Genomic DNA, 24,145 nt, shown 5'->3' with positions numbered 1-24,145 from the left:
AGTTGAGCAACATCAAGTTCTCTTTCTGCTCCTGCCAATTTTGGCCTCCTGAACATTTTGGATTTAGCCTGTCATTTGTGACTGCTTTCAGCTGTTGTCTTAAGTTGCCTCCCTAAATTTGTCCCTCTATTGATTTTTGGACACCAATTACCTAACTTTTAGGCCAGGTTACCAGAGGTTTGGTCAAATATCTGCATTTTGTTTTAAGGCCTGTAAAGAGCCTTGGTGTTGTATTAATTTTACAAAGGATTCCACATGAGAAATTGTAGTTACTATAAATATAACTGCCTAGAATACCTGTGGTAGGGGGATTTATAAGCAACTTTTTTCTCTATAGATCTAAAAATGGAGGTGATGTGTGAGCAGACCTACATAAAAGTCTTGGTTGTAAAGGATTATTTTGACTGGAAAAATGTAACCAAGGACTCTGTCCAGCTGCTTGAGGGTGCCTGCAAAGCTGCAATAGAAGTTATAAGTGGGGAAGAATACTACTCTATCACCATTCACCATAATAATTACTCCAGCTGTGGTACTGTTCTTGTGGTAAGAATTTAATTGAACGTGCAACCTTTTGCTATCTATTTATTTGATCAGCCAAATGTCCATAGGAATCCTAGAAGCCAGCTGGTTAGAGACCAGCTACATAGGCAGTCACCACATTAAGCTTGTGGGTTAGTATCACTAAAGCAACTTGGTTTAGAGGGAGGAAAAAGTGGAATTGCACACCCTTTTCCTTCCAATTCTACTTGCAGGTGACATGAATGCTGCTCATGAAACTGGAGTTAAAATAGAAGCTTTCTATTGTAGAAAGAGAAACTGGTACAGTGGTCCTCCCTAAAAGCTAAAGTTCACCATTTGACTATCTGGGATAGTACTTTTTTGGAATATCTCAATTTGTGATGGTGTAAACCAATGGTTCTCGACTAGGACTAATTAACTTACAGGGGTTCTGCAAAATAATTGAACAGTGTGCCACATATGCTGCCACTGTTTGAGACATTACTGTACATACAAACAGGAGCAGAAGTAAGCCATTTGATCCCTCAAGCCTGCTCTGCCATGCAATAAAATTATTGCTGATCTGTTTGTTTCAATTTCTACGTTCTCTCAAACCCCTGATCACCTTTGACTCCCTTGCCTAAAACTAATCTATCTACCTCCACTGTTGATATTCAATATCCTGTTTTTGCCACCTGTAACTTTGGAATTCTCTGCCTCAAAATTAAGGGTCACTCTTATGGGACATTAAGTGCCCCCTTAGTTCTAGACTCTCCCACAAGAGAAAACATCCTTTCCACATCTACCTTGTCAAGACTATTCAGGATCTTGTATACTTCAATAAATTAACCCCTCAATCCTCTAAAGGGGGTGGGGGGAAATGGCTGAACAGTGGTGAGGTTGGGAGGAGTGTGTAATAAGAATGTGGTGAGGTAGATGGGATGGAGGGGGATTCCCAGGTGTAATGAACTTGTCACTGAGCTGGTTTCTTGTAAGAAACAGGAAACTTTATTTTTTGAGCTCACTGACAAAGTTAGTGTTTGTATCTGAGGCTAGAAATCTTGCCCCTAAGATTATCTGCACTTGAGGATGATTTGCCTATACAGCCACATGATCCCCCATAAACAGTATGAAAAGGTTTAACTTACAATTACTACACTAGGTGAATGTGCAAGGGAGGGGGTCTGTGTACAGGTCTTTACAAAAATTAAAATAAATCACCAAACAATAGCTTGTTTCCTGATTTGCCAATAGAGGTTTTTAAATACATGGTATTTAACACCTCTAACCATTTAGATTATTTTGCATATCTTTCTATCTTTTCTGAAAGAAATTAAACCACTACATCCAAAAAACTACATTTTTTTTAAATGTTGCAATAATCGAGTTATGCTGTCAAACTCACTGACCTGGTATTAAAAATCAGGTTTGATCTAGTTGGGCTCCATTTAAGGATCTTCTGACATTGGCTATGCAGTGCAGATTCACTAGAAAGATGAGGTTCCAAGGGTTAAATAAGTGGTTGCATGACCAGTGGTTCTTGTGGGATTCTCATTGGGGGCTTGTGTGGCCTTTCCAGGGAGTCTGAATTAGTTGAGCAATAGCCAGAGACTTGGAGGAAGGGCTGCCTTATCTGCAGTGCACTGGCTGGCTGTCTTCCCTAGAGGAGTACAGAGTGGCATTAATATGGCTAGGTAGACCTGGTAGTTAAGTGCTGATACTGGGTGTCAGAGGCTATATATTCTATAGTGAGGAACAGGCACACCTATTTCTCTTGAAAGCAACAAAGTATTATTAAAACACACAGCACTATCTTAGCATGATTTAGTTTGGATATAGATGTTGACCTTGATTAAAATATTTATGGAGCTGGGGGGAGGAAGTGGACTCTTCGTCCCTCGGTGACTTTCAATTGCAATCACTCTTGATATTGGAACTGAACTACTAAAATGTGTTTTTTTTTTGAGCAGAACATAGAACCACTTGGAAATTCAGTTTGGTTTTCTAATGGAAAGTTTGCTCATTCATAGACTAATGCTACACACATCATGTATATGAATGGATTACAGACCAGACATATGACAGGAATCATCACCAGGCTTCCTTCTGAAGCAATTGACTTCACTTGTGCATATTATCGTGAAAGAACAGTACAGCTTAAATTCCCAATACAACCAAAAACGTAAGTTTTAATCATCCCTTAAACTTGTACTGTTACTTGGTGTGATTTGTTTAACTTTATTATGGAAATACAGCTGCCCCAAGTTCCTGCTTTTCAACAAAAGGTTAACTGTCCATGAAAATGAGCACTTCTTCAAATCAGCTGGCTTTCAGACTGCTTCAACCAGCTGAGGGAGTCTTCATTTAGCATCATTCTAAAAGAATGAATGGCAGATGGATTTTTCTAAAATCTTGTGCAGCAAAAAAATCCAACTTGTTTAAAGCTAATGTTGCAAGCAACTTTAATAGATTCACAAACTTAGTTCTGAAATGTCTAACTTTGCTTGCAAAAGCCATAATGTGCAAGAAATCATGATTTTGTCATTATGATGAATCCTAGGTGTGCATGTAGAATGAGCAAATATTGCTATTAACTATATATAGATATATAGATATATAGATATATAGATATATAGATATATAGATATATAGATATATAGATATATAGATATATAGATATATAGATATATAGATATATAGATATATAGATATATAGATATATAGATATATAGATATATAGATATATAGATATATAGATATATAGATATATAGATATATAGATATATAGATATATAGATATATAGATATATAGATATATAGATATATAGATATATAGATATATAGATATATAGATATATAGATATATAGATATATAGATATATAGATATATAGATATATAGATATATAGATATATAGATATATAGATATATAGATATATAGATATATAGATAGCAATTGAGCAAAATATGAACTTGTATGGATTTCTTTGTGAATTTGGTGTATAGATTAATACTATACTAATCTACCCAGTAAGGATCCTTGTGCTGATGTACACAAACAGCTTTCTGTATTTGGCAGCAGTTTCTCTACAGCCAGTTGGTTTGGTTTGTTTTGTGTTGGAACTTCTGGTTGGGACAGTTGAACACTGGTCTAATTTCACTTGACTGAACTACACCAAGAATTCACATTTTTAAACCATTTTTAAACAAACTTTACTATATAAATTCAAGCATCACTTAACTTTAGATCAAGTTCTACTTTCACTTCCCTGCACATTTATTACACTTTACATTAATATTCTTTCACACTTCCTGGTGACAAACTAAAGGTGTGCCACAGCTCCCTGGAACTTACTTGTCAGTGTCTTGGTATTCCAGCTATTCTATTCTTTGAGATACAATTTTTGGTTAAGTGACCCTCCAACTCCTTGCTCAATTCAAGCACAGACTTCACTGCCTTGCTTAGGAATTTAAACATTGGGCAAACCCTAATGACTTTCTTTAAAATCTTAATCCCACACCTTGTTTACAGTTCTTAGCAGATAGTCATCTTGGAACTGGCAGAGACTGCCTTCTGAGCAAAAATGTACATGTGCAAATTAAACAAAGGAGTTATCCTAACCTGACAGCCCATCTCCATGACCAGGTGGGATGCTCACAACAAATGTAAACTGACTTATTTCCTTCAACCACAACTTTGATTTTGTGGCCTGCATGAATAATTTCCATCTCCTAATGGATACAATTGTCCTCCCAGGAAATCTGGAGGGTCCACCCAGGAACAGCTTTGCTTACAAACTGCCTTGTAGCTGCTGCTCATCTGGAAACATGAATAATTTAAATGTCTTGCTGGAATAATTGTAGACATAGCTCTACCTGATGGGTCATCCATTGTTTTAGCTTCTCAGTAATTGACCTTAGCTGTAACTCATGCATTTATATTAGGTTTGTTTTATCAAGTGTTTCCATTTATCTCCAATTCCAAAACATGACTTTTCAAAATTGTGTATATTTGAAAGGTTAAATTCAATACCATTGGGCTTTTTTCCTCTGACTAGTTTCCACTTCTGTAGAAAACTATAGTGGGTAAAATTATAATTACTCTGAAAAAAATCTTAGGGAAAAGGGAATCCACTCAATATTAACCTAATCCCCTCGTGGCTGTTTTTTCAGTTGTCCTGAGTTAGTCATCAATTTGCCTCATCACTTTCTGCCACTCAATGCAAGCCACATAAACATATGGGTGAAGAGGCTTATGAGCTGTTGCTGTAAAGTATGAGTGGAAGTGATGACATTTAATAATGTGCACTATTTTTTAGTATTGCAGTGCTACATGTGCAAGAAGGAATAGTCACTGTATCAATGACTCTATACAAAAGTGCTAAGTATGAGAGTGCTTATGTGGAGTTGCCAGTTCTGTCTTGGGCAGAGAGGCTGTACATCAGTGTGAAAATTGAACCTGGAGAAAATAACTTTTTTGACTTGACTATAAGTGATTGCTGGGCTACACCAACAAAAAATCCAGATGACTTGCCCCAGTATTACCTAATTAAGAATGGGTAAGTGTACTTTTACCTGGCTTTAAAAGTATATAGTGGCCTACATTACTAGCTAGAATTGCTGGTACAACTTCTATCAGCAATTGAGCACCACTTTCCAAATGCTTGCATCTACTAGCATTGTAGGATTGAACTTGATTTGTAAATTGCAATTTGGAGATTGAAATTTAAAACTACTTAATTAGCTAGACATTCTACTCTTGTTTTGTTTCAAATATACTTTCATCAGAAGCAAAATCAAATAAAGTCCTTTTTAGAAAAATATACTTCATAAAATATCTGGAAAAACATTTCAAAATCACCATCACAAGTACAATCAGATTCAACTTTTACACATGGATCACAAGGTGCATCAATACAATCGATGAATATTACAATCATTTCAGTATATTAAATCATTTCCGTATAGTCAATGCAGACAATGGTATTGGAGTTATCAACATGTTGCACTGAGATGCTTCAATACAATTATAATACAATTAGTATTTGATGCATACGTTCATTGTGAGCTGTACAGCCCAAGGGGTTCAACAGTTCCCAGCCCCTCAGTGCACTATGGCAGAACAGTCTTAGACAGCGACCTTTCCCCATTGCACCTTTGCGGCAGCTGCCCCAAGTTTTAGTGCGTCCCTCAGCACGTAGTCCTGGACCTTGGAATGTGCCAGTCTGCAACACTCGGTCAGGGACAACTCTTTGCGCTGGAAGATTAACAGGTTTTGGACAGACCAAGAGCATCTTTCAGAGTTGATGATCCTCCAGCTGCAGTTGATGTTTGTCTCGGTGTGTGTTCCTGGGAACAGCCCGTAGAGCACAGTCCTGTGTCACAGAACTGCTCGGGATGAAGCTCGACAGAAACTACTGCATCTCTCTCCAGACCTTCTTTGCAAAGGCACAATCCACAAGGTGAACAATGGTCTGCTCCCCACCACAGCCACCTCCAAGGGCAACGTGCAGAGGGGGTGAGACTCCTGGCATGTTGGAAGGATCTGATGGGGAGGACCTTTCTCACTACCAGCCAAGCTACATCTTGGTGCTTGTTGGAAAGTTCTGGTGATGAGGCATTCTGCCAAATGACTTTGACAGTCTGTTTGAGGAACCATCCCACAGGATCCACCCTCTCCCTTTCCCACAGGGCCTCTAAGATGTTATGTGCTGACCACTGCCTGATTGGACTTGTGGTCAAAGGTGTTTCTCTGCATAAATTTTTCCATGAGGGACAGGTGGTACAGCACAGTCCAACTACTTGGAGCATTCAGCAGCAGCGTGGCCAGACCCATCCTTCGCAACACCGGGGACAAGTAGAACCTCGGCATGTAGTGACACTTGGTATTTGCGTACCAAGGGTCTACACGCAGCTTGATGTAGCCACACGCAAAGGTGGCCATCAGTATGAGGGTGATGTTGGGCACATTGGTTTTCCCCCCTTATCTAGAGGCTCGTACACCACATCCCTGCGGACACGATCCATTTTCGACCTCCAGATAAAGCGAAAGATGGCTTGGGTGATCACCATCGCGCATGAGTCTGGAATGGGCCAGACCTGCGCCACGTACAGCAACAGCGAGAGTGCCTCACACCTGATGACCAAGTTCTCTCCCGCAATGGAGAGGGAGCATTGCTCCCACATGCCCAGTTTTCTTTGCACCATAGACACTCGCTCCTTCCAGTTTCTAATGCATGCCCCAGTCCCTCCAAACCATATCCCCAGCACCTTCAGGCCATCAGCCCTAATTGTGAAGGGGGCAAATGATCGGTCAGCCCAGTTCCCAAAAACATGGCTTCACTCCTCCCACAATTTACCTTGGCTCCCAAGGCCAGTTCGAACTGGTCACAGATGTGGATCGGTCTGTGCACTGACAGTGGATCTGAGCAGAAGACAGTGACATCACCCATGTACAGGGAGGCTTTGACCTGAGCACCTCCACTGCATAGGATCATCACTCCTCTTATGCCTGGATCGTTCCTGATGGACTCAGCAAAGGGTTCTATGCAACACACAAAAAGGACAGGGGAGAGAGGGCAGCCCTGCCTGACTCCAAATTTAATAGGAAAGCTATCTGATTCCCACCCATTGATTGAGACTATGCTACTGATAGTGTAGAGCAGTTGGATCCAATTGCGAATTCCCTGCCCAAACCCCATTTTGGGGAGCACATCCACCATGTAGGTGTATGATATTCTGTCAAAGGCCTTCTCCTGATCCAGGCTGATGAGCCAGGTGTCCACACCCCTGGCCTGCACATAGCCTCACACTCCTCAGGGATACAATTGCCTGTCAGATCTTCCTGCCAGGCACAGTGCAGGTCTAGCCAGGGTGGGTCACCAATTTGAGTGGACTTGACCCGATTGGTGATGACCTTGGACAGAATCTTAGTCACATTCAACAGTGAAATGGGTCACCAATTTCTAATTTCCTCCCGTTCCCCCTTGTGCTTGTAGATGAGGGTGATGGTGCCTTTCCTCATGGATTCTGACATGCTGCCGGCCAGAAGCATACTCGCGTACACTTCTAGCAGGTCTGGTAAATCCAGTCCCACAGAGCCGAATATAACTCAGCTGGCAAGCCATCACTTCCGGGAGTTTTACTCTTCTCTAAGGACTCGAGGACCTTAGTCAGTTTGTCAGGAGTTAGCGGTTTGTCCAGGCTCTCCTGTGTACTGTCGTCTAAGACCTCCATGATAGAGGACAGGAAGGACTGGGAGGCCATGCTGTCTGTGGGCTTCACGTCATACAATCCGGCATAAAAGGATTTGCTGATCCTCAATGTCAGACTGCGATGACTTTACTGAGCCATCTTCCTTCAGGCTGCTCATCAGAGCTCTCTCTGTACCTTTTGGAAGAAGAAACGTGAGCACATCTCATCCCGCTCCACGGAGCGGACTCTGGAACAGAAGATGATCTTGGAGGCCTCCGCAGCAAAGAGCGAGGCTTGCTGGCTCTTCACCTCTTGGAGTTCCTCCTTGACATCGACCCCCATCGACTGCAGCCAGTGCAGGGTCTGCATGTTTTTCTGGAGTCGGGACATTTCCTTGTTCCTTTCTAGCTTTCTGGATGCCTTTTTTGAGGATGAAAAACCTATGTTTCCCTTGATCGCTTCCCACCAGTGTGTCAGGAACTTGAAGAGGGGTTTCACGCTTCTCCAACCTTTGTAATCCCTCCTTGAGCTCCTCAATGTTCTCTGGGGTTAGCAGTTGCATGTTTAGCTTCCATTAAACAAGTCTTAGTTAATACAAAACAGGTTCTGCTGGTCTGCTCCCTGCTGTCAATGGTTTGGAATTTTGCTGGTAATCCCTCAACTTTGGCCTAATATGTACAATCTGACTAATTTCCACTAGTAACTTGTTCTGTGATCATGGTATCACTAGGCACAATTATAGCTTTAATCTAGCCTTAGTTGCAAACCTCAACAAAATGTTTTGGGTAAATTTTTGGTGGCAAATTTGTTTAGCTGAGCTGTTTCAAGTAATTAGAACCAATGTTCAACTGCAGAAGCATCTTAGTTTTAGAAAGATCAATTATTTAGTCATTGACATGCCAACAGAGTATGGTACTGTAAATATTCTAAAACTTGAGCTATTCCATGTACTAAATGTTAACTTGCTGTTTCTCATTAGATGTCCTGCTGATGACACTGTGCAGTATCACAATCAAATTGGAAATGAGACTATGGCCAACTTCAGTGTGCAGATGTTTCAATTTGTTAAATATCCAGTCGTGTTCTTGCATTGCAGAACTGAAATTTGTGCACCTGGCAGCCTGGAGCCTTGTATGATTGTGAGTTATGCTCCAGTTGTAAATTGCTCCTACCAACAACCTATTATGTATAAAACAGCATTTAACAGTTTTTGATTTACTTTTGCTAGGACTGTCCTGACCTATTATCACTGAAGACCAAAAGGGATGCTAACACTCAATATGAAGGGTTATTGACTTATGGACCAATTCGTAGGACTTACTCTAGGAAACATGTGCGTGAAGTTGGTAAACCCAGTAAGTTTTCTTAATTTCATATGACTGGAACAACAAGCCAAACTTGCACTCCTATATATTTTCCAAGTTTTTCTATTGATCTCCCCTTCAGAGATGATATCCTTTCCCTTGTATATTAGTTGAATTTGTCTCCTGTGGGTTTCAAGTCAGTACTTGACATTTGGCCAGTGTCACTTTCCACTCCCTCACCCCTTGTCCCATTTGTCTGAATGGGAGGTCGGTACAAACCCACCGGTGGGGGTGCAGTGTCCAACTGAACAGGAGGTTGGTAGTCACTACATGCAATGACATTCTACTCCCAGGTGGCTCCTTATTCTCTGTTGTCGGGTATTAACAGAAACTTAGAAAATAGGAGCAGAAGTATGTCATTTGACTCTTCAAGCCTGCTCTACCATTTGGTATGACCATAGCTGATCCTCTATCTCAATGCTGTACTCCTGCACCTTCCCCATACTCCTTGATGCCTTTGGAGTCCAGAAATCTCTATCTTCAAACAGGAGACAGCAAAAACATCTTTATCAAATGTACCAAGCAAGCTGTACTTTCACCTCCACCTGGTTTATATGGGTGTGATATCTATTACATAGTTCAACATTACAATGTAGCAATTTCATTTGAATTGGAATTCTTGGGCCATTTATGTCATCTACTTGACTAGACTATTATAAAACAAGTGAGGAATTGGCTACCAACTGTTTCCTGTGTTTTATGTACTCAGCAATGCCAGATCCTACCACAACCAGCATAATTCCTTTTTTCCTTTTGCAGACTTGTTGCTGGCTGCTGTTCCTGGTATTGCTGTGATATCTTCCATGGTGTTCCTTGTCCTTGCAATTTCTTTGGCTAAAGTAATGAAGAAAAGACCAGCTGGAGCCATTTGAAGCTTTTCAGACAAATGTAAAGAACAAACCAAAATAAAATGATTCATATGCATAATTAATCCTATGGTATGTGTACAACAAATGAAATGCTTTTAACATTGATTCATTGCTGTTACTGTGCACTGACCCTATTGGCATAAGTTGCTGAACAATATTATAAATTTATTTTTAACACCTGGTGTGAGCTGGTTGTGGTTTAAACACCCTTGCTTGGAGCTTTGGTTTTTAAATATAATCTAGGCCTGTAATTGAGAACAGAGACTACTTGACTACTTGTTTTGTTGCAGTGCATGCAATTAGTATTGCTTTTTGCTCTTTTGCATAATGAAAATCCATTCATCTAGATGGAATGCATACTTTAAATCTTGGACAGGAAAGAACTATTCTTGGCCTAAGTCCAAAACTAGGGAGTGTTTTGGAAATCAACTTGCATGTAGTCCTGTAAACTTGGGCAACAGCTTTCACCCAATAACAATGCATATTCTGCTGTAATTCTAGCAGTCAATAGCCAGATCTAGTTACAGCTGCTCCAGACTGAGTAATATGAGCATGTTGCTTCTGCTAATACTGTTTTTTAAACCAACAATTGCTCAGGATTTGGAATGCATTGAGGAAATGGGTTTCAGTAACAATCAACAGGGGATGAGATAAATGAAGACTAAATAGTAGGAAATGGGGAAAGAGCTGGAGTGTGACTGACTAATTGGGGTTTTTCTTTTACAGAGCTGGTTAATTTAGGTTATTGCTGTGCTAACTTGTAAATGATCCAAGAAAAAAAGTCTCATGTCTCTCCCAGAGTGCACTAGTATTGAGGTAACCTGCATTTCATCCCCATTCTGAGATTAAAGAAAAGTGCCACAAAACATTGTTTGCCACAATAAAACATGATCTGTCTGCTTTTGTAGGATATTATGCTGCTTAATAACCTTTCCCCAATGCAAGATCACAAGTAGATGTCCACTGATTGCAATTATGTATTTTATTTGAGATACATTTGCTGACAAGATGGAATTTTAGTATAGCTTACATTAAAAATATCAAAGCTGAAACAGGGAAGTAGTGGATGGGATATTATTTTAATGTTGAATTAAAATTACAAACCATACACTATTCCTACAGCACAGGTACTAAAGTACATTTCATAATTGAGGACCTAAACCAGGTAAGGAAGGGATTTTCATTGGTGAATGGCAACTAGTTTTGAAATTGAGTAGATTGCACATGGGATTTTCTGAATTTAGTACAAATGCCAGTTGGTATTGAGGGTCTAAGATGATTCACAACACAAGTGTGCATTCTTTTGATCTGAGCAGTGTATACACAAAAGGCCAGGGCACCATACAGCTACAACAATCAACTAAGGGATGGATGTAGATCAATATCAGGTCATGGATAGATTGCATGGCACCAATGCTCCTGGTGTCAGGTGATAACCAATGCTATCTAACCATTCCATTGACATTCAACAGTATTACCATTGCTAAATCTCCCACTATTAATATTCTGGGAGCTTACCATGAACCAGAAACTGGACAAGCTATAAATGCTGTAGCTATGTGAGTAGGGAAGTGGCAGAGTTCTGTAGGGAGTACCTTGATTCCCCAAAGTGTGGATGAGTGCAACTTCAACAACACTAGATCAATGACATCCAGGAGAAAGCAATCTACTTGATTGGCACTCCTACCCTCCACTGCCTTAAACATTTACTGCCTCCATCAATGGCAGCAGTGTACCATCTACAAGATGCACTACAGCAACTTCCAAGCCTGTGACCTCTACAATCTAGAAGGGCAAGGGAAGCAGATACATGGGCCCACATAAACCTGTAAGTTCCTGAGTCTCACTATTGTGACTTAAAACTATCTCTTCCTATTTGTAGTATGTAAGTAATGAAGCTTAATCAAATAGCTCTGTCTTCATTTTTGTTAGCATAGTTATTGTGCATGCAGCAAGAACCAACCACATTGTAACAGCATGCTTGGTCTGTGCTGCTGCTGTCTGGCTCTCACTCTTACTCCCCTTGTTCCATTGTCCTTGCCAACTTGCTCACTGCTGGTCTCCCAAGCCCTCATGACTGGGGGTTGGTAGAGGGTGGGAGCAACTGGAAAAGGGAAATGGTGAGCAGAAAGGAGCAAAGGGTCATGGGGTGAGAAGCAGTAAGTGGGTTGTAGTAAGGGGGAACTGGAGGTTAGGATTTTTTGGGCTAGTTGGTTTGAGGCAGCTAATAGGTTTTTGATATAAAAATTAAGGGTGAGGAATGTCATTTACTTCTGGGGAAGTGATTTTAGCATTTTTTTATTACACGCTGCTTTTTTTTTTAAGGAACACATTTAGGAGTGTTAAACAGGGGAAAGCTGTAAGTTGCCTTTTGTCACTGGGTCAAAATCCTGGAACTCCCCAACAGCACTGAGCGTACCTGTACCCCACAGATTGCAGCTGTCCAAGGAACTGGCTCACCACCTCAAGGGCCATTCGAGATCGGTAATAAATGTTGGCCTTGGCAGTGACGCTCACATCCAAAGAACGAATTAAAAACTGTAATAAGCGACGAGCAGTTTGGGGGAGGGAATTTCCGGAGAAAAAGAGTCTCAGCTGCTGGCGCTGCTGAGAATGGAGGGGGAAGTTGGAGAGGGGGGAACCCCTGGAGCCAGAGCGCTGGGGCAGGAGAGGTTTCAGGACAGGTCCCCGGACAGCCCGGCTTCTCAATTCATTCTCATTGGCCCCGAGTATTTGCTGGAGGGGAAGCGTATCGGCTCCGGAGGTTTCGGCGACGTCTACAAAGCCCGGCACCGGACCTGGGGGATTCCGGTAGCGATAAAGTGCCTGAGAATGAACCGAAAGTACGGAATGAACAGCCACCAAATTGTCCCATTCTGCAATAATGGCGTGGATTTACTGTAAGTCCGCAAATACAAGAAGCTATTTCCCATCACAGCTTGTAAAACGCTGTGTGATGATTGGGTGAAGAGCTTGTTCTCTGTAATTTAAACGGAAATATCTTTTGGGGGTGGGTAGTGTCCCTGCCTCTGAGCCAGAAGCTCCAGGTTCAGCTCCAGGGCTCAATACTTAAAGGGAGCTGAACAGTCACACTGACCCTACACGACTTCTGTAAATGTTTAACCTCTTAATTGGATTTTGTATGTTGGGGGTGAGGGAAATGTTTAGCTAATGTTGGACGCGAATGTCCTCTTAATAAACAGATAATATCTGCTTATCTCTCAAAATCCTAAATTACGTCGCAGGAAAGAGCAAGTCAGAGGTGTCCCTCTTGTGGGCTGGTGGGTTTGTTGTTGCATTTCTAATTATAGAGTTAAACAGGAACCACTGCCTTATTTTGTTTGAAACGGGTGAAGAGCTATTTGCAATGGGGCAGAATTTACTGTAGCTGACAGTACTATTTATTAGACCTGCCCTTTCTAATTTCCATGAGATTTTGCACAGAAAGTTGCTATATGTGGGAGTTGGAAATGGCATTGTACCCTTACAGCCCATCTGGGATTTAACTGAACAGGGCAGATAACTGTGTATCCCAACCAGACTGAAGGATCATTAGAGAAAAGTGCAGGACCTTAACCAGGAAAGTGCCACTTAGAATGTTGAATACAATGTCAAATCAGATCCAGAAAACAAAATAAAGTGAAGGAAAGCAAGGTTGGATTCTTCTTCTGGTAGTCTCTCGTAATGAGGAGGACACTTGCCATGGAGCCTGTGGCAAGAACCTGCACATGGAGAACTTTAAGGTGGGAAGGCTGCAGCTATCACATGCTGTCCAAGATACTTTCCCATTCTTACCATCTACCGTAGTGGAGAGATTTTACAAGTTGATAAGCAACCTGTTTGACCACATCATAAACACACTTTCCTTGGCCATTAAGCCCTGGACTTGAATCTGGAGCTTCTGGCTCAGAGGCAGGGACACTACCCACTACAAGATCTCCATAAGATTGGTTTGAGAGAGAGATAAAATAATCAGATAAAAAGTAAACAAAGTAATTTACATTTAAAAGAAATCTCCAACAGCAATTAAAAGCTGAAGGATTGAGATTTCACATTTGCAATAGTTAATTTTCAATGTCAGAAAGGTTGTTTGATAATTAGATTGAAATGGACAAAACCTAACTTTCTGTGGGGAGTTTGGTCCATAGCTGCCATCCAAGTACAGAAACATCACACTGTTCAATGCATTTGAATGGTGAATCAGACAGTGAGGGGCTGATTTGGGAAGCTAATGGCAGAACAATGCATCTCACACAACAACATCTGGAGTTTTGTATTAAACCAAGTATCTGCCCTCCCCTGACATTGCTGTATGATTTGTGCATGACAAACTCCATTAGCCTCACTGTTACTTGACAGTAAATTTTGGCCCATTATGTGTTGACACAACTTTTGTCATGCTATTGTGGTCAAAGAAAAATTGCTGACGATCAGACTTTTAAAGATAAGCTGCATTATATTATGCCTTATGAGGGTAGAATTTAAACTTGACAAAAACATGAATGTATTTGTTTTTAAAATAACTTTAAAGGAGAATGAGTCAGCTGCAATGAGAGGATGGATAATGAGCCACTCACTTTTAACAATCAAATAAATACTGGAGATACAGCACAGATATAGCAGTATTCTGACCAGTATTTTTCACTGAACCAACATCATTTAAAAAAACAGATTATTTGATCATTTATTTCATTACTACTTGTAGAACTTTGGCCATGATTTGTCAGCCTTATAGAAATGTCTTATGTTCAGAAGTAATTCATTGGCTGTGAAGAGCTTTGGGGCATTCTGAAGATGTGAAAGGAGCCATATAGACTCAAGAAATTGTTGGCCGTCCACCAGTTTTTAAGTTTTGATGTTTTAATGCAATAATGTATTGCATTGTTTCTATTCGTACTCCTCACAGATCTGAGTTCTGATACTATTGCCTTATCTTGTGCTTAGCTTTCAGTGTACTGTGGTAGGTTTGTAGGAGTGAGTAGGATGGGAACTGAGCGAGATTTTACCCGTTTAAGCTTTGATGGTGATAAATGGCATTACTGTGACATCTCTTTGTGACCTGCTTACTATTACAGTGATGCGAGTGAGTTATTGGAAGAAGCAAAGAAGATGCACAAAGCACAATTTGAACACGTTCTTCGGTTGTATGGAGTCACTAAATGGTCCTTGGGAAATGGAAACCCATCGCTTGGCTTGGTAATTGAATTCGTGGAGAATGGATCATTGGATAAACTCCTTGAGCACTGTAAAGTCCCTTGGCCTCTTCGTCTACGTTTTGCGTATGAGATTGCTTTAGGAGTGAACTACCTACATAACCTGAAGCCGGCCCTCTTTCACCATGACTTGAAGCCTGCCAATATTCTACTGAACAAGGACTATCGCATTAAGGTAAATTGAATATAATGTCAAGCTTGATGCGCAATTCTAAAAAGACATAAATGTTACCTGAATATTACCATCAAGACTGCTGCTGCGATCTCAGCAGCCTGCCTTGGGAAGATCAAGTACCTGTTTGAAAAGTGGTGGTTTCCCTCCGGAGTCAATACCTGCAAAATAAAAGGAGAAAAAGAAACTGCGAATGGCAAAAATCTAAAATAACACCAGAAAATGCTGCACAGCCAGTCAATCAGCATCAACCAGGTGAAAAGACAAGTTAATGTTTTGGATAAATAAACTGCATCACAATCTGTAACATGAACCTAGGTATTGGAGGCAGGAACTACACTATGATGTTGGGAAGGAGGGTGAGGCTTGCACAGTGATTGCCATGGAATTGTCCCATTATATTCGTGGAACAGTTTCCACAATGTCAATTGTCTTGTGACAATTCTACACTCCTTCCTAAGTGAAAAGGGACCTTCTTGCTCCAAGTTGTCTTTCAAATCATATGTCTTATGTTCAATCTTTCTTTCTTCCTAGATCTGTGATTTTGGCCTGGCAAAATGGCGGCAGTCCACAGGTCAGATTAACTATAAATGCAGCAAAATTGAGGGCACACTTTTTTATATGCCACCTGAATGCTTCAACAACATCAATGCCAGAAGAGATGTGAAGTATGATGTGTACAGGTAAGTAAAAAAAGTTCCTCAATTACAATAATGATAGAAATTTGTCTTGTTTCTGAAATTTGTTTTTAACAGTTCATCAGGTTTACTTCTGACTAATGAATACCCTAGTGTTATTTAACCAATTTGAAAATACAAAAAGTGACATCAACCATCTGATGTTTCTTGGCACTACCTGGCTGCACTTCCAATTCTCTTTGCTCCTCTTGAGATACTTACTCTTGCTGGAACCATTTTGTTGTGAGATTGCATGGCTACATTGTCAGCACAGCTGACTCTGACTCAGACCTGTCTATGGGACAGATTTTCATTTTGCTGCCCAGGTGTAAACCTGGCCTTGTGGACCAATGGCTGATTACAGAGATTGTCTCATTTTTTTAAAACAGCAGCATTATGCCTAAATGGCAAGTTGAAAATTAACTGTTGTACATCTGCACATGCACATTTTCTAGCACACACTATTAGATAATAACACAAGAAATAGAGCAGGAGTAGACCATGCGGCTCCTCAAACCTGCTCCTCCATTCAATACAATCGTGGCTGATCTTGAGCTTCAACTCCCCATATTCCTTGATTCCCTGAGAAATCAAAAATCTGTCTTTCCCAGCCTTAAATGGAGGGATGGAGCATCCATAAACACTTGGGATAGAGAAGTCCAAGTGAAGATATTTCTTGTCATCTCAGTCCTAAATGCTTGCTCGCTTATCCTGAGGCTGTGCCCTGTCATGAAGCTATTAATATATACAATGTTTTGGAAAATATTTTTCTTTTAAAATAGAGGTGTAGTCTGCAGGTATGTCTTAATTGGATTAAAGTCAGCTAACCTGGGTGCTTTGATATGTACTAGTTTGATATGGAAGAGAGATGGCGTGCATTTGCAATTTTTGAAAGAAGTGGGGTGAAAACTTGTCGCCTTTCTAGCAGCTACCAAGCAATATGTTTATAGTTCTAATAAAATTTGGTACAATGAAAGGGGTTTCATTATTAAAAAGTGAAGTTCAGAAAGTAAGACAATGAGAATTTGAATTCAGTCAGTGGTGGTGGGTATAACTTCAGTGGTTTTCGGGTGTGCAGAGGAGAGGCAATGTAAGATCAAAAGGCAGCTGCAAGCCTCCAACTGGCTCCACAGTGAAAGACCCTCATTTTGAATTTGTAAGGTGAAAATGCTTTGCCTGGTGTTTGTTTAAGTCCATTAAGGCAACAGCAACCCATAGAGATTAGTTTGGGAATTTGTTAAAAGTTATGATAGTAGTAATTTGTAGCCATGGGTTGTTGTTGTTATTACAGTCTAAGTTATTAGGTAGGGGTCTTGAGGTATATGCTTCACTTTCAGAGGAAATGTCGGTGAATTATGGTGCGGTGAAAAAAGTTATTTTGAGTGCATATGAGTTGGTTCATGAAGCATACAGGCAGAAATTTAGGAATATGAGAAAACAGCCTAGACAAACTTATATTGAGTTTGAAAGAGTAAAACAAAGTAATTTTGACCAGTGAATATGGGTGTTAAAAATAGAGACAGCCTATGCAGCTCTTAGGGAAGTCATTCTTTTGGAAAAATTTAAAGATTCAATCCCTTCTGTAGTGAGAACTCACGTTGAGGAACAGAGGGTTGATTCTGTAAGACAAGCAGCAGAGAAAGCTGATGATTATGAGTTAGTTCATAGAGCTAAACCTTTTTTCTGTCGCCCTTTCAAATTGGAAAAGGATAAAAAGTGGGAAGGTGAAAGGAAGGCAAGTAGTTAGAGAAGAGAAGGATTAGCTGGAAGTTCCCAGGAAGTTTTTTCTCAGAACAAAAAGGAAGGTGATGAAGGTAGAAGTGCCGTTCAAAAATTGAGGTGTTTTCATTGTAATAGAGTGGGGCATACGAAGTCAGTGTGTTGGAGGTTGCAGGAAAAATCTGTAGGAATTATTGGGGTACAGAAAAGCACTGGAAATGAAAGTGCTGTGGGTTCCGAGGTTCAGGCACAGGAGAAACCAGTGGTTTGTGTATAGGTGAAACGGAGAAACACTGATAGGTGAAGAAGTGGGAATGTGTTCACAGTTTATTCAAGAGAATTTTGGGGAGCAGGTTGTAGAAATGTTTAAAGAATTTGTATGTGAAGGGAAAGTCTTTCCATGTGTACAGGGTAGAGTAGATATATATATTAAAATTTTAAGAGACACGGGGGCCAGTCAATCCTTAATGTTGTGGGATAGTGATGTTTGTTGTTCAAAGGGAGTGTTACAGGAGAAGGTAATAATAAGTGGGGTTCATGGAGATGCTAAATCTATTCCATTGTGGAAGGTAAATTTAAAGAGCAGAAGGAAGATTGGTGAAGTTATAGTTGGAGTGGTGGAAAAATTGCCCATTTATTCTGGGTAATGATATAGCTGGATCACAAATGTGGGCGATACCTATGGTAGTTGAGCAGCTTGTATAAGCATTTTCAACAGAAGTGCTACAGAAGGAGCATCCTGGATTGTTGACGTTTCGAGTCCTCATGACCCTTCAGCAGAACTGAGTAAAGTTAGGAGAGGGGTGAAATATAAGCTGGTTTAAGGTGGGGGGAGAGAAGTTTGAGGGGGGCGCGGTCTTAGTGGGGACAAGCAAGCAGTGATAGGAGCAGATAATCAAAAGATGTCACAGGCAAAGGAACAAAGAGGTGTTAAAGGTGGTGATATCTAAGAGAACGTGCTAATTAAGAATGGATGGCAGGACACTCAAGGTACAGCTCTAGTGGGGGTGGGGTGGAAAGACTGACAGGGCATTACAGATTTAAAAGTAATGGAAATAGGTGGGAAAAGAAAAATCTATATAAATTATTGGAAAAAACAAAAAGGAGGGGGAAGAAACGGAAAGGGGGTGGGGATGGGGGAGGAAGTTCAAGATCTAAAGTTGTTGAATTCAATATTCAGTCCGGAAGGCTGTAAAGTGCCTAGTCGGAAGATGAAGTCGGAAGTTTGATGCTGCCAGACCTGCTGAGTTTTTCCAGGTAATTCTGTTTTTGTTTTGGATTTCCAGCATCTGCAGTAGTTTTTTGTTTTTATCCTGGATTGTTTCCTGATTGTGTTATAACGAGATCAGAAGCCCACAAGGAAGAACAAAAGAAACAAGATAAGCAGGCAGTTCAAAGGCAAGAAGAAGGTGTTGAAATCCAATTAGCTGGCACTGTATTTGATAACATTGTTCAGGAGGAAGAAATGCAGGACAGTTCAGTTGAAGTGTTTAACTCAAAAGAGGTTAGTAGAGTTACAGAAAAATGATTTGCAATTAAAACAGTTATATCAGAAAGCTTATTCAGAAACAGAAGCAAAATGTATTCCAGTATGTTGTTATCTTCGAGGGAATATGAGAAAATGGCAGCCAGGTTACGTCTCAGCAAATGAAAGCTGGAGGGAGGTGCATCAGATTGTTATCCCATTAGAGTATAGAAATGAGATTATGAGGATTGCTCATTGAATTCCAACATTTAGGAATTAGGAAAGCACAGGAAAAGATACAGAGGTACTTTTTTTGGCCAGGATTGCATAGGGATGTAGTCAAATTCTGTAGAACCGGTCATATATGTCAAATAACAGGAAAAGCACAAGCAGTGATTCAGCCTGCACCTTTAATCCCAATACCAGCATTTGAAGAACCTTTTAATAGGGTCATGATTGAGTGTGTAGGACCCCTCCTTAAGACTAAAAGTGGAAATCAGTATTTAATAACAATATTGGATCTGTCTGCCAGGTTTCCTGAAGTGATATATTTAAGAAATATTACAACTAAGAAGATTATGGAGGAGTTAATTAAACTTTTCACAAAATATGGTTTACCTAAAGAAATACAATCAGATCAGGGGTCAAATTTCAAGTCACAGCTGTTTAAGGAAGTAATGAACAGTCTGAGGATAAAACAGTTTAAGTCAACAGCTTATCATCCGGAGTCACAAGGAGCTTTGGAAAGGTGGTATCAAACTTTAAAAACCATGATAAGAGCATACTGTCAGAATTATGCGCAGGGTTGGGATACAGGAATTCCATTTTTGTAATTTGCTATTAGAGACGCTCCTAATGCATCGACTGGTTTTAGCCCCTTTGAACTAGTTTATGGTCATGAGGTAAGGGGACCACTGAAATTGATTCATGAGAAATTGGTGGGTCAAAATTCAGAAACTACTCTCTTGGATTACGTATCAAATTTCAGGGAAGGATTGAACAGAGCATGTGAGTTGGCTAGGGGACATTTAAAGATATCACAGCAGTGATGAAAATGAAAGCAGATAAGAAGGCTAAAATTCGCAGTTTTGTTTCTGGAGAGAAAGTATTAGCTTTGTTACCAGTACTAAGGGGATTCCTTCAAAGCAAGATTTAGTGGGCCTTACAGGATTGAAAAGAAATTGAGTGTGGTAAATTATTTAATGAATACTCCAGATAGAAGAAAGAAGCAGAGGGTGTGTCATGTAAATATGCTTGAAAAGTACTTTGACAGAGAAGAGGAACAAAAAGAGGTGTTAGTGAAGGTGGATGATGAGAAAGAGGTAGAAGTGCATGACTCTGAAATTGATTTTCCTCTAATCAAATTGGATAATGAGGGGTGCCTGAAAATTTAAATGCAATATTGAGTTGCCTTCCAAGCAAATGTCAGTGATTTGGAAAAGCTATTGCATTCACACAAACGTATTTGTGGAAATAAGTTGGGAAAGACACATTTAGCTTTACATGATGTATGTATAGAAATATCATCTTTAGTGAGGCAACAACCTTATAGATTAAATCCGGCAAAGTTATCACAAGTACAAAGAGAAATTGATTTCATGCTTCAAAATGATATAATTGAGTCTAGTTGCAGTAACTGGAGTTTGCCTGTTGTACTGGTACTGAAACTGGATGGAACATAAAGACTGTGTGTGGAGTATCGAAAGGTGAATATGGTGACAAAAGCAGATTCATATCCCATACCACAGTTGGAGGATTGTATTCAGAAAGTGGGACAATTGAAATTTATCACAAAGATTGACTTGTCAAAAGGATACTGGCAGGTGCCATTGTCGGAGAGGGCAAAGGAGATATCAGCTTTCATAATGCCAAGTGGACTATTTCAGTTTAAAGTCATGCCATTTGGTATGAAGAATGCACCTGTGACATTTCAAAGACTGACAATCAAAGTTATTGTGGGTCTAAGTAACTGTGCAGTTTATATTGATGATCTAATTATTTTCAGTCAGACATGGGAGGAGCATTTACAGCATCTGGAAGATTTATTTACTCAACTACAAGAAGCTGATTTGGTGATGAACTTGGCTAAAAGTGAATTTGCAAAAGCGCAAGTTACATATCTAGGCCATACCGTTGGACATTGTAAGGTGGCTCCGAGAGATGCGAAAGTCAAGGCTATGGTGGATTTTCCAGTGCCTAGAACAAAATGAGAAGTTTTGGGATTTCTGGGCATGAGTGGGTTTTACTGGAAATTTTGTATCAAACTTTAGCCAAGTGGTTGTTCCACTGATTGAACTAAAAAAGAACAAGAAGTTTCAATGGACACTGGAGTGTCAGAAGTCATTCTATAGTTTGAAAACTGTAACAACTAGGACACCAGTGTTGGCAGTACCCAATTATGCAAAGCAATTCAAGTTGGCAGTTGATGCAAGTGATATAGGCTTTGGGGCTGTACTGTTACAAGAAGGTGACACTGGAATTGAAAAACCGATAGGGTATTTTTCACGGAAGCTGAATATACAACAGAGAAGATATTCAACGATCGAAAAAGAGACTTTGAGTTTGGTGCTAGCATTGCAGCGTTTTTGAAATTTTTGTTGCAAACAATTCGTCAGAGACAATCGTTTATAGAGACCATAATCCTTTGAAGTTTTTGGACAAATTTCGTGGCAAAAGTGCAAGGCTTTTCAGATGGAGTCTATTGTTACAACCATATAATCCATGTATTATACATATTGCTGGAAGAGAAAACATGTTCACTGATGCATTATCAAGAGTTTGAAGCTTAAAGGAAAATGGGACATTTAAAAAAAACCTGGACACTGAACTGGAGTGATTTCTGTTTTTACCAAGGACTTGTGTATATATATATTTATGTTACTGCATGTTTCTGGTAATGTAATAGTGTAATGAGTATAGGAGATAGTGTGAGATGGGTTATTAAAATGAAGCCGTCTTTTAGAATTATGACAGTTCATTTTCTGATAAGGAGAGGGATGTCATGAAGCTAATAATGTATATAATATTTTGGGAAATATTTTTCTTTTAAAATAGAGGTTTAGCCTGCGGGTATGTCTTAATTAGATTAAAGTCAGCTAGTCTGGGTGCTTTGTTATGTACTAGTTTGATATGGAAGAGAGACAGCGTGTATTTGTATTTTTTTGAATAGAGCATTCAAGAAGTGGGGTGAAAACTTGACGCCTTTCTAGCAGCTACCAAGCAATATGCTTATATTACTAATAGAATTTGGTACTATGAAAGGGTTTTCATTGTTAAAAGGTGAATTTCAAAGAGGCTGGTAAGACAATGAGAATTTGAATTCAGTCAGTGGTGGTACGTTTAATTTCCATAACTTTTGGGTGTGCAGAGGAGAGGCAATGTAAAATCAAAAGGCAGCTGCAAGCCTCCGATTGGCTCCACAGTGAAAGAACCTCATTTTGAATTGGTAAGGTGAAAATGCTTTGCCTGGTGTTTGGTTAAGTCTATGGGTTGCTGTTCCCTTAATGGAGATTAGTTTGGGAATTTGTTAAAAGTTATGATAGTAGTCATTTGTAGCCATGGGTACATATATTTCTAACCTATTTAACTTAATAAAATGTTTCAGTTAGTTTAATGTAAAACTTCAAGAACTGATGGTCTGATTCCTGAATTTAGAGTCGCATCTGAAACATAACACTTAAAATTATAGGTTATGACAGTTGTTTAAGGTTTCCCTCTGGGAATTTTAAATAACTCCGCTTTACCAACCGCATCGGTCATAACAGCCCTCATATTCCAGATTCTCCAGTATCTCAGCATCTACCCTGTCAAGCCCCATCAGGATATTGTATATTTCAATTAAATCACACCTCATTCTGCTAAACTCCAGAAAATATGGGTCCAATTTATTCAGTCTTTCATCATAAGACAACCTTCATCCTAGGACCCAGTCTAGTGAGCCTTCATTGCTCCACCTCCTAGATAGCAATTAGAAGTTTATTTTTACTTTTTTCCTCAACTCATCCACAATGCAGCAATGTCATGAGAGATCTGCTAATATGTAAAAGTTTTGACATATGCCTGTCACACTTCATGTGGCACATATTGTCCAAGAATGAAAGCCTGTCATTTCCTACTGGAGATATTTTGATAACTGTCTCCAGCTCTACACACACACATGCACGCATGCACCCCTTCCTTTGCCATCTTCCTGATGAATTAACCTTTAAAGAACCTCAGGATGCATGCTAATTAGATCTGAAAGGGACTCACCAGACTATATGCAAAGACACCTTAATATCTGAATAATATGCAGTGCGATTTGTGGTATAGCGCTGTGGTCCTTAAATAGCACATCCTCCAGTTTACTGAAAGGATCACTATAGCTTGCTTTTAGATATTTTGAAAAGCTGTTAAATCATTAAATGGAAATATCATGGAATGTAAATGGAAATATCATGGAATGTACACAACAGGCTCCTGAATTGTAAGCAGTAATGACATACCCAACATGGCTTACAGCGTACTGTCAGATCAATGAGCCAGCAGCTCTGGAAGTATTATACAATAGTATCGTTTATGGTGCTGATGTGTTTGAGAATCTGACTTTTCCTTTCACTTTCTGAACTGCAGTTTTGTTTTGTGACCAACTATGCAAAGGCTCATTTGACTGAAATTACTTGTCTGCCTTTTGATTATAACCAGGAAAAGTGATATGCTTCAGCTACTTTAATACTTATGGTTGGAATTATTAAGCAGCAGATTATAGAAAAAAATCATTGTAACCAGACTAGTTTTTTGCATGTGCTAGTTTAGGTATCACTGTGGCTTATGATAGAATATGACCTTGGTGAGGCACTGACTATTCTGTTATATCATTGAAAATCCTTCTTGAGATCACTGTAGAGAATGATGGGGAAAGCAGGTGGTGAGGCCAACCAGACTGACAAGGATGACCCTCTCCCCAACCTCACTGAGTCCATTGCTGGCTATCTTC

The 24,145-nt window shown here is 39.9% G+C and overlaps 2 protein-coding genes across 2 annotated transcripts in view; both read left to right on the top strand.

Moving 5' to 3' along the window:
* Positions 1-345: 345 nt before the first annotated feature.
* LOC144682299 (pancreatic secretory granule membrane major glycoprotein GP2-like) lies at positions 346-9,927 on the top strand. Its single transcript, XM_078544774.1, has 6 exons — positions 346-543; positions 2,529-2,680; positions 4,817-5,056; positions 8,671-8,830; positions 8,920-9,046; positions 9,815-9,927. Exons 1-6 carry the CDS (start codon positions 346-348, stop codon positions 9,925-9,927), a joined length of 990 nt encoding a protein of 329 aa, XP_078400900.1.
* A 2,571-nt stretch (positions 9,928-12,498) lies between these two features.
* The window catches only part of LOC144681931 (ankyrin repeat and protein kinase domain-containing protein 1-like), a 42,012-nt gene continuing 30,365 nt past the window's right edge, over positions 12,499-24,145 (top strand). The window contains exons 1-3 of the mRNA XM_078544107.1: positions 12,499-12,824; positions 15,000-15,312; positions 15,844-15,992. Coding sequence (XP_078400233.1) covers positions 12,538-12,824; positions 15,000-15,312; positions 15,844-15,992 — 749 coding nt within the window. The 5' untranslated portion in view covers positions 12,499-12,537. The remainder of the gene's footprint in view (positions 12,825-14,999; positions 15,313-15,843; positions 15,993-24,145) is intronic.

The sequence above is a fragment of the Cetorhinus maximus genome, chromosome 6 (assembly GCF_964194155.1).
Source record: "Cetorhinus maximus chromosome 6, sCetMax3.hap1.1, whole genome shotgun sequence".
Taxonomy (NCBI): Eukaryota; Metazoa; Chordata; class Chondrichthyes; order Lamniformes; family Cetorhinidae; genus Cetorhinus; species Cetorhinus maximus.
This window is presented reverse-complemented; position numbering and strand designations above follow the sequence as displayed.

Excerpts from the sequence above, each read along its gene's own strand:
- LOC144682299 (XM_078544774.1), top strand. The coding sequence starts at position 346 with ATGGAGGTGATGTGTGAGCAGACCTACATAAAAGTCTTGGTTGTAAAG. Across the intron at positions 2,681-4,816 it reads TTCCCAATACAACCAAAAAC|TATTGCAGTGCTACATGTGC; the intron begins GTAAGTTTTAAT and ends ACTATTTTTTAG. Across the intron at positions 9,047-9,814 it reads GCGTGAAGTTGGTAAACCCA|ACTTGTTGCTGGCTGCTGTT; the intron begins GTAAGTTTTCTT and ends TTCCTTTTGCAG.